This window comes from Myotis davidii, unplaced genomic scaffold (genome assembly GCF_000327345.1).
Source record: "Myotis davidii unplaced genomic scaffold, ASM32734v1 scaffold252, whole genome shotgun sequence".
NCBI classification, from domain to species: domain Eukaryota; kingdom Metazoa; phylum Chordata; class Mammalia; order Chiroptera; family Vespertilionidae; genus Myotis; species Myotis davidii.
In genome coordinates, this window is record NW_006283768.1 from 2,910,273 (window position 1) to 2,921,566 (window position 11,294).

Genomic DNA, 11,294 nt, shown 5'->3' on the forward strand with positions numbered 1-11,294 from the left:
TAAATGCTATTGGACATTTAGATTTTTTTTCCAGGGAAGTAACATAGTAAGGTGAAAGACTTCAGAGAGATAGCACCATAGTAATAAGAAAGATGGGTTAGAAGGAGGAAAACAAATAGTTTTCAAGTCCAAGAGCACCAGTATCTGATTCATTAATACCAAAAGGGTTTTAAATATTTGTACTTGTCTTAAAAATGTATAATATCTTAAATATAAGAACTATATTTGATATGTATTAATTGCAAAATAAAAATCAAGCAATTTGCCAAAACCGGTTTGGCTCAGTGGATAGAGCGTCGGCCTGCGGACTCAAGGGTCCCGGGTTCGATTCCGGTCAAGGGCATGTACCTTGGTTGTGGGCACATCCCCAGTGGGAGGTGTGCAGGAGGCAGCTGATCAATGTATCTCTCTCATCAATGTTTCTAACTCTCTGTCTCTCTCGCTTCCTCTCTGTAAAAAATCAATAAAATATATTTAAAAAAAAAATCAAGCAATTTGATAAGGATTTTTACATAAGAAAAATGTACATCCTCAGTAGCATCAGTTTGGTCATAATGACTACTTCACAAATGGCTTTCTGTCTGGTTTATTACCTTCAGGGGAGGTATTAGTCAACAAGTAGAGTATCAGTTATGCAAGATGAATAAGTCCCACAGATCTTCAGTGCCTACAGTTAACAGTAGTGTATGTATTCTAAAATTTGCTAAGAGAGTAAATCTTATATCAAGTGTTGTTATAAAATAATATTAGTAAACAAAGAGGACATGAGGAAACTTTTGGAGGTGATGGGTATGTGAATGGCATAGATTATGGTGATGTTTCAGGTATATAGTCATCTCCAAACTCTTCAGGTTGTATTCATTAAATATAAACAGCTTTTTTTTATATCCAAAAATAATGTTAGAAGATAAATGCTTGCCTTGAGATTTTTTTTAATGTTACTTTTAGTACTAAATAAAAAATGGCCTAAGGAATAAAGTAAACAAGATATCCAAAGCCAGACCCAGACAACAAAGATTAGAAAAATCAATCGTAAGAGTTTATAAAGGAAAATATTGCTCATTAAAATTGTTATTTCCATCCCGAGTCCCAACAACCTTTTTCTGGCCTGGTCCATAAAGGAACAGAATGTTTTTCTCATTAAGGCAAGTGCCTTGGACTCGGTATATATTTTCTTCCAGGTTGGCACTGTGGAGCATCAGAAAATTAAACCTCTCCTGAATGGAAAAGCCAGGACTTCACCCTGAAACATAAACCCTCCGGCTGAAACGCAGCCTTCTTCCCTTGTAAAAGTACTCAGATCCCTGCTGGTTGTAATCCTTTTGCCTTCAAAAGCCAGGCCAAAGTGCAGTCACTCTATCCTCACTGAAAACAGAGGGAAGATGGCTCCATGTTTCATGTTCTCTAATCTGCTCTTTATCAGAATGTCTGAGGGTCTGGATTGTAACCATACACTGACATTAAAAAACAATCACCTTACCCCCAATATGTCAAAATGTTATCAGGAAGCCCCGCATCTGAGATCTGATATCTCACGGATTGCACAGAACGTCCTCTTTGTCCTGCCCTATCTGTTTCAGTAAAATGAAACCCTGTATTTACTGACATTTCCTCTCAGAAAACATTCCTTTAAACTCAGTATGTCCTTCTCCTACCAGCAGAGGGAGGCCTGACCCACTTCCTGAGCTCTGAGACTGCTCAATTAAGTCTTTCAGGGATTCGCCTGGAGGAATGTAAGTTTCATCCTGCTCCAACCCAATGCTGTACCGAGGTCTGGCTTCTTGTCTTTTATACCTAAAGATGCACAGAGGAACATCATTTTAGACACTGAGTTGCAATGATACGGGCAGAACACTGCAGAGAAAACATTAATCCTGGCAGGTTTTACTTTAGCACGCAAAAACAATGCAAGATTAAATGCTCGGTATTTATTTCCCTCAGTAATGATTTCCAAAACACAAATTATAATTATTTTCCTAACTGATTCTTTAAAGTAAACTACATGTTTTTACTCAGTCTTAACCATCCACAATTCTTCTCCATTCCTTTTGATTATTTCCCAACAGGCTATAGTCTGTTATGTTTCTGTATAGTTCCATTATATTTATGCCCTAAAGCCTTTCCCTATTTAAGGTCCCCCTAATTAATATAGATATAAATTTTGGTGTGCAAAAGTCATTATGGCTAACCTTATCTGTCACGTAAGATAATATATAGACCAATAATACTGATAAGTAAATATAAGCTTTAAAATTTTTTTTATCAATGGTTAGAAATAAATTTATTTGAATCAACTCCCATTTGCAGAATTGTATCATAAATGAGTATTAAAAAAAGCAAGAGACATGAATTTAAAGGTCCTTGATATTACACAAACTACAAAATAAGTTTGTAGGTGACTAAAAGTTTAATTTATAACCACCATACTTAACTTTAATATAGTAACTAAACTTATTTAATGTGATTATCTAAAACAATCTTTAAAAATCTTTCAATACCAGAGAAATTGTTAACTCAATAAGTAATTACTAGAACAATCTAAGTTCAACATGCTCATTTCTCTGCTTAGAATCAAACTCAGTAGCAACTAGTTCCTTAATTCCCTAACTGCCCTAATTTCCATAGGGGTGAAATTTATCTGGGTGATTTTGATATCTGAAGTACAAATGAGTATTAATAGATTCATTAGGACAAATACTCATCAATAGTAACAATATTATCAATGAAATCTAAGATCTAATTAGGTTAAAGGAAGCTGGGGTGACAGAGCCAAGGGTAGGATAGTAGGTTGACAAAGATAAACTCAAAATTCTATCTCTACAAGTTGGAAACTTACCTGAAGTAACAGAATAAAATGATAAGGACCAACAGGAAACTACAGACAGTCACAGATATAAGTAAGGCTTTGTGGTGTACAGATCCGTCAACAAAATCTGAAATTAAAAGAAAGTAAGTAGCATCATTATAAAGAGATTATTTTCACCTAAAAATTAGGAAGCAACTCTCTATACACACACACAGGATGTCCCACAAAATGTATACACACTTTTTTCTGGTAGCTCAATTGATGTTCCTTTCTTTTCAGATTTAACCCATTGGAATTAATAGTTATTCAAAGTGTGTATATATGTTTTTTGGGGGGTACACCATGTATATATATCCCAAATTAAATAATTTCAATTAGCATGAATCATCATTCATCTGGCACTTAGTTCAAGAGCATGCTGGAAGAAATGTACTTGACATCCTATATAATAAAAGGGTAATATGCAAATTGACTGAACAGTGGAACAACCAGTTGCTATGAGGTACACTTACCACCAGGGGGCAGGCACTCAATGCAGAAGCTGCCCCCTGGTGGTCAGTGCACTCTCACAGGGGGAGCACCGCTCAGCCACAAGCCAGGCTGACGGCTGGCAATCTCAGCAGCCTACTTCTGCAGCAGCACTAAGGATGTCCAGCTGTGGCTTAGGCCCATTCCCCACAGGGAGCGGGCCTAAGCCGACAGTTGGACATCCTCCAAGAGCTCCCGGACTGCGAAACAGTGCAGGCCAGGCTGAAGGAGCCCCTCCCACCAAGTACACAAATGTCGTGCAACTGGGCCTATAGTCTATCTATACTAATAAAAGGGTAATATACTAATTAGAATGGATGTCTTCCGGACATCCATCGTGTCCGACTGCCAGTTTATGCTAATTAGACTTGACATCTTCTGGACATCCTTCTGGACAAAGCCATGGTGGTGGGGGCCAAGGCAGAGGCAGAGGCAATTCCTGCAGGATCGGGCCTAAACCAGCAGTTGGACATCCCCCGAGGGGTCCTGGATTGAAAAGGATGCTGGCCGGGCTGAAGGACCCCCTCCCATGCACAAATTTCATGCACTGGGCCTCTACTATATATATAAAAGCCTAAGCGACCATTACGACCGAACAACCAGAATGACTGTTCAACCATTGCTATGACGCAAACTGACCACCAGGGGGTAGATGCTCAACGCAGGAGCTTCCCCCTGGTGGTCATTGCACTACCACAGCCAACCTCCCATGGCCCCTCCACCGAGCCAGCTGGCCCCCATTGGCCCCTGGTGCTAAACCATTTGTAGACAATCTGCTTCTGGGTCGGGGTTTCCTATGTGGCAGAGCAGCTCCCTTGCTGCGATCTATTGAAAGTCAGCCCTCAACACAAGGGTTTGTCTTGCTCCCATCCTCTCACTTCCCTGGGGGCCACCCACCCACCACAGTGGTGGCACAGTGGCAAGGAAAGGAGGATGGGGAGGGGGGAACCATGTGGTGGCAGGGCACCTCCAGCGGCCTTCGGTGCCCATTCCTTCTGTGCCTGGCCCAGCAACTGTCACCTCCTCTCCCGACCCCACCAGGGCCTTCAGGCTCTGGGCTGGGACAAGGAACTGGGGGTTGGCAGGGTGGACATGGCCCCTTTCCCAGGACGGGCAAGGGTCAGCTCCCTCCTTGGGGCCAGCAGCCAACCTCCTCCGTCTCTTCCCTTGGCCAACAGGCCCCAGTCAACCCAGCTCCAATCGGCCTGCCCCTGATCGGTCCTGATTGCCGGCCAGGCCTAAGGACCCTGCCTGTGCACAAATTCGTACACCGGGCTTCTAGTAAGATATAAGTACAGAATATAAACAAATGAAACAAATGGATCAATGCCCCTAGAATATAATTAGGCAGTTCATCTTTATTTCAGATCCAGCTGATGGGTTTACAGGCTTTCCTCATGTGGTTTGTATCATGAATTTGTATTTTCAAAAATCTATATTCATTGTACATAAAACAGTCATCTTCTGATGGACACAAAGGAATAGAATTTTTCAAATGTTCCCAAATACAGTATATGTGCATGCACCTCACTTTAAATAAAGATGTCCTTCAAAAATACATACATGAATTTTTCATTAAAAGAATGGGTATGGTCTACTCAAAGAATTACTGTGTGATCCTTTTAAAGAGAAAATTATTAAATACTAGAGGCCCAGTGCATGAATTCGTGCATGGGTGGGGTCTGGCCAGCCTACCCTGGCCCCGATCGGGGTGTTGGGGGCGGGGCCAGCCGTGGGGGGGTGGGGGTGGCAATTGGGGCCTGGATCAGGCTGGTTGGCTGCCGCAGTGTGTGCCATAGCCACTGGTCGTTCTGGTCATTTGCCATTCTGGTCGCTGGGTTTTTATATATATAGATAGATTATTCATGTTGTTTTACCTCAGGTTCCTAACAAATTAGATTTATGTACAGTGTGATTTCTCAAACATCACAGAAATAAGAATGACTTGGACAACTTTATACAAATGCACATTAACTGACTTCAATGCCAGAGATTTTAATTAAAAGTATTTTTTTATATATTTTACTATAATTTTAAGTGATTGATATGCAGGTAATCTCAGGTACATATTTTGAGAAAATTGGCCTACAATCAGGTACACTTACATAGTAATGATATTAGCACGATTCTTATTAACGGCATCATATATCCTTGAGAGTGTAGTTACTGTTATTGAACTTTAAATGGTAGTTTTATAATTTATGACTTTGGTTACTACAGAGAAGAAATTTTCCAACTGTGCTGTATACCTTTAACTGTGCGGCTACCTAAACTCTTAGGCTGGGGAACGTATACCACCCAATGCAACTTATTTTTCTCAATGAAAAGTATGATATGTTCCATGAAAAAAAAAATTACCACAAACTAAACAAAAATAAATTAAATTGCCATCACCTCACTGCTTAGGAAAATTACCACCAACATTTTATTTTATGCCTTTGCAGTATCATTTCAATGAGCAAAAAAGTTCATGAACAAAATATTTCACAAAAAGTTATTATATGCACCCATGTATATAAGAGCATTGTTCATAACAGCTAAAACATGGAAGAAATCAGAGTGTCCCCTGACAGATGAATATATAAGAAAAAATGTGGTTTATAAATACCTGGAACATTATTTAGCCTTAAAAAGGAAGGAAATTGTGACATATGCTACAAGATGGACGAGTCTTGAGGACATTATGCTAAGTGAAATAACCCTGTCAGAAAGATAAATAATGCATGATTCCACTATATGAGGTGCATAGGGTAGTCAAATTTATAAAGAGGAAAAGTAGAATGGTGGGCTGGGGAAAGGTGGAATTGGGAGAGTTAAGGTTTAATGGATGCAGAATTTCAGTTTTACAAAATGAAAAGAACTATGGAGATGGGTGGTGGTGATGGTTGTACAACATTATGAAGGTACTGAATATACAGCTGTGCACTTAAAGTGGTTAAGATGATACATTTTATGTTATGTATTTTGCCACAATTATTAGTTTACCAAAATTATTAGTTCAAAAGATATATATTTTGTCCTTTTATACACATTGTCAAAATTTCCTAAAGAAAAGACTGCCACAGTTTCTATTTCCCCATCAATAGGAACATATTTTAATCACTTTGAAATAAAGTCTTACAGAAAACCTGTAAGGATAAAGAATTCCAATATGCCCTTCACAGAGATTTCCAATCTAAAAAATGTTTACCATATTTACTTTATAATTCTCTTGTTCTCTTAGTGTGTGTGTTTGTGCCTATCTCTATATAGACAGTTATGTGCTGCATAATGACATTTCAATCAATGACTTCATACATGACAGATTATATAATCTTATCATAGTATAGTGAAACTTAAATTCCTTTCAGCTAGTGTCACTGTAGGTGTCCTAACAGTGTAGTGTAACACATTACAATAGCCTTTGTATTCAGTAGCATAATATGCTATACAGGGTTGTAGCCTAGGAACAACAGACTATACCATGGAGCCTAGGTGTGCAGTAGGCTATACCATGTAGGTGTGTGTAAGTGCACTCTATGATGTTCCCACAATGATGAAATCAGGTAATGACTCATTTCTCAGAATGTATCCCCATCATTAAGTGACGCATCGCTGGATATACTTGCATTCATGTTTATTTATTTATTTGCATGTGTTTATAATTGGAGAGTCATTTGAAGTTACAGACATACCATGCCTACCCATAAACACTTCTAAGTGCCTTTCCTGGGAACAAGGACATTGTTTTACCAACTGGTAAACTAATTACCAAAATCAAGAAATGAACATGAACACATAAGTTGAAAATCAAGCTTACTCTGAAATATTTCAGAGAGTTTAAATTATTTATAATAAATTAAAATTCACATATCTTTCTATTAATTTCTTTCCCGAATATTATAATGGTTAACATTACGATATACTCATTAGTCTAAAATATATGTTTAACAATTAGTTATGAGCTATACTACTGGCCAAACATTACTGGAAATAGTCTGCATCTGAAAAGACTAAATGAGACACCATTAAAATAAGCAGTTAATGCTCAGCCTGTGTGGCTCAGTGGTTGAGCATCAACCTATGAACCAGGAGGTCACAGTTAGATTCCTGGTCAGGGTATACCTGGGTTGTGGGCTTGATCCACAGCGATGGGCATGCAGGAGGCAGTCAATCAATGATTCTCTCTCATAGCTGATGTTTCTCTCTCTCCTCCTCCTCCTCTCCTTTCTCTCTGAAATCAATAAGAATATACATATCTATACTAATAGAGGCATATGAAAATTGTTTGAGACATCGTCACAGTAACAACTGAACAGCAGGCTGGCAGGCTGTGTGGGACGACAAGACCAGGAGGGGAGTTAGTGAGGGACAACCAAACAACTGAACAGCAGGCTGCATGGGGTGACCAGGCCTGCAGGGAGGCAGTTGGGAGCAACCAGGCTGGCAGCGGGGGGCAGTTAGGGGTGATCAGGCCAGCAGGTAGAGGTGGTTAGGGGTTCCCCGGGATCGGGCCTAAACCCACAGTTGAACATCCCCTGAGTGGTCCCGGATTGGAGAGGGTGCAGGCTGGGCTGAGGGGACCCCCAAACCCCCCCTGCACAAATTTTGTGCACCAGGCCTCTAGTTCTAAAAATAAATAAATAAAATAAGCAGTTTTACATTAACAAATTCAGAAACCTTGTCAATGGTCCAGAAAAAAAGAGTTCAGAAACTTGACTCACTACAACACATTTCCCAAAGGCCTTTAAGGCTTTAATATTAACAGGAATCAGATATAATTAGACATGTATTAATTGAAAAGTGTTACCTAGGAAATCTTGAAAATAATTTGTGGGCTCTTAGAACTAAGTAGGCTAAGACTTTACACAATGAACTGTCTCCGTAAAATTTTTCTCTACCCTCCACCTCCCTTAGGTTCTAGGCAAAGTTAACAATAAACACAAGGTGAGCACAATACCTCTGCCAGTAAGAGTCCGATTCACAATGTTTACATGTGCAGGTGTGCAAATACCATGGCACATATATGTGCAAATACGATCTCTTGAAACTTGGCTTAAAATGCATTTCCAATTTTAAGGATAACAAAAACAAAAGGCCTGAAATTTGAAGAAAACCAAAGAGAAGAATGCTGGATACTCAATCAAAACTAGAGGAGCTAACTACATAAGCATAAAGTATTATCAGTATATGAATACAGAATACTTTCTCACTCAAGGGAAATAATTTTACTAAAACTCTCAGCCTCACTGCCTTTTATTTCCCATGTAAATACCGAATACACTCTGACCTGTAAGAACTCTGTATCTATTGCTCATCTTATCAAATGTCTGATTTATGAGAGCAATGCGACCTGAAAGGGCCGAAGGGATTCTTTCCTTACCATCCAGCACTTTTCCAAGGCTAGCATTACCTTCCCATTTTCCTTTTCTTTGCCCCAATAACTCTATCCCCTGCAGCCTCATCTCTGCCTCCCTGTCTTTGTCATGAATAGGTGATCCTTATCAATAAACCTTTGTTTCTGTCCCTCGTGCTGGTCATGTTTTAATCTGCCATTACCCGTGCTCAGAGCATTAACAATGTAAACATTCAAGTCACTGCCAGAGTCTTGGAAAGCTAACACGTCCAGATGCCTATCAGGAGAGGAACGGGCCTGCAGTTCCCTAGGGCAGCCGATTTCGACCTGCAGGGTCCCTCTAGCTGCTCAGGCAAGTGGAACGGAGAACTCTCCAGGGAAGTCTGCTCCACCCTGAGAGGCAAGGAAGAGTCACCAGTGGTCTCCCAATAGCATTCTGCCTCTACTTGTCTCCTCTTTGATAATTAGGTGGACTGTCACTGCTTAAAATGCCAGGACCGTGCTCATGAAGCCAGAAGATGGTTCATAATCGCAATAAGAATTTTAATAGGAAATGCAATAAATGTTTTGGTAATAAAGGAAGTTAAGACAGAGTTTTTATATCCAGATTACTTTTGTTCAATGAGAAATAAAAAGACTATTTCTAAAATCCTTTCAATACAGTGCTAACCGGAAATTCCAAAATAGGAGCTGAACATTTCAAAGAATGGTAGATTTACTCCCCGGCAAGGAATATAGCTCAGCATTGGTTTATGTTGCTATGGCGTTATATAGGTGTAAGGAGGAAAATTCTGCCCTTTGCATTTTAGACACTATCATATACTGGATCTACCTGTGTTTGGAGGTGTTTCACTCGTTAAATACCTGTTACCTATGGAGTTTAATCTGTAACGGGCATATCTAAACTAACCAAAAGCAATTTTTTAAAAAATCTGTAAACTGATCAGAATATATTTTTTAATTGAGTAAAAAAAAAAATAAGGTAAATTTTAACTTTGGAAATTCTATAATTTGCCTTAAAATACATGGATTTACCATATTTCATAGTAGAATCTTATGTCTGATACATTTTTATGAAATAAATATGTAATATATATGAGTAATTCCCATATTTAAAGAAATTTATGCCTACCTCAAAAATGATATCAACTTTTATTTTGTAAGAGCCAAATTATTGGATCCCATTTAATTAAGCAAGGGCTTCTGTTCATTTCAACACCAGTCTTTCACTGCTTTAAGTGCCCACTTAAGACAATTAAATAAAAACAAGTGACTATAATGAGTAATTTGAGGGAGAGCTTATCAAATCTCCCACCTACATGCCATTTTAGGAGGACCCTTTACTCACCAAGTCTTGGTCCAACCACCTGATACTGAGTCGGGGCCTAAACCATCGTCCCCAGCACCACTGTTTCTGCAGGCAGAGACCAGACACCAGCACCGCCACTGCTCACTACAGCGTCTCCATCAACACAGACATCTCTTCTTCCTCTCAGCACCAGCCCCAGTGTTACTGAGTTTCCCAGATCACACCCTATTGTTTAGGATGAAGATGCTGCATTTGATCTAATTGCCTTTGACATTTCCTCTTTCAGGAGAAAGACTTTTTTCCTAGGGTATTCTGCTTTGCTGGTGCTGAAATGGAATCAGCAAAGCAAAGGAAAATGAATATTCCTAAAAAAATTAGCTGCATTCTGTCCACTCAGCATCTTCTTTTTTTGAAACAAAAGATGACAAATAAAATTTAAAGGATATAAATATACATTGTTAAGTACTGCTGAATGTGATTGTGAGAATCTGAGAAAACTCTGCACTGGTAGCAAAGGTTTCCTATGCATTTGTTTATAATAAGGACAAATTACTTGTAGTTGTTCACCCTACACTCAGTACATCTCTAACCTCTCATATCAGAAGCCTGTTATTGTTTAGCATCTAGTAACACAGATGTCTTGCCATAAGACTAATTATTTAACTTTTTTGGAAGAGTAATTATTAAAGAACAATGACAAAAAATGTGAGGTGGAATTTTTTCCCCTCTATTCTTCTAATAACATAGTCTTTGTTTTTATAGTAACTTGACATAGATTTATAATCCTATCTAATAATAGACAAACATGGTAATTAACCATACCTCGGCTATGCTTCCCATTGGCTAATCAGCAAGATATGGAAATTAACTGTCAACCAAGATGGCGGCTGGCAGCCACACAGCTGAAGCGAACATGAGGCTTGCTTGCTCCAGTGATGGAGGAAGCCAACGTTCCCAGCATGCCGCAGCCCTGCTCTAAGCTACAATCTAAGCAACAAAGTTGCAATTATAGAAGCTAAACAAGCTTCAGATACCTACATTCAGCCAGCCTGGGCCTCAGAGCTTAGAGCGCCAGTGATGGCAACAGAGTTTCAATTATAGAAGCTGAACAAACCCAGATACCTGCTTTCCGCCGGCAACGGCCTCAGAGCTGGAGCCAAGCCTCGGAGCTGGAGCTGGCTCTCAGCTCCAGTGACAGCTATAGACGGTAAATAAATCCAAGAATTAAAAAAAAAAAGAGGCTGGGAGCTTCAGTCACCCGCCAGCCTGAAAACAGCCCTCAGCCCCTCACCCAGACTGGCGAGGCACACCAGTGG

The 11,294-nt window shown here is 39.5% G+C and overlaps 1 protein-coding gene across 1 annotated transcript in view; it reads right to left on the reverse strand.

Annotated features, from left to right (window-relative positions):
* Positions 1-11,294, reverse strand: part of BMPR1B (bone morphogenetic protein receptor type 1B) — a 58,614-nt gene that overhangs the window by 28,961 nt on the left and 18,359 nt on the right. Inside the window, exons 4-5 of the mRNA XM_006753897.2 lie at positions 2,837-2,933; positions 1,656-1,794 (exon numbers count right to left, since the gene is read on the reverse strand). Coding sequence (XP_006753960.1) covers positions 1,656-1,794; positions 2,837-2,933 — 236 coding nt within the window. The remainder of the gene's footprint in view (positions 1-1,655; positions 1,795-2,836; positions 2,934-11,294) is intronic.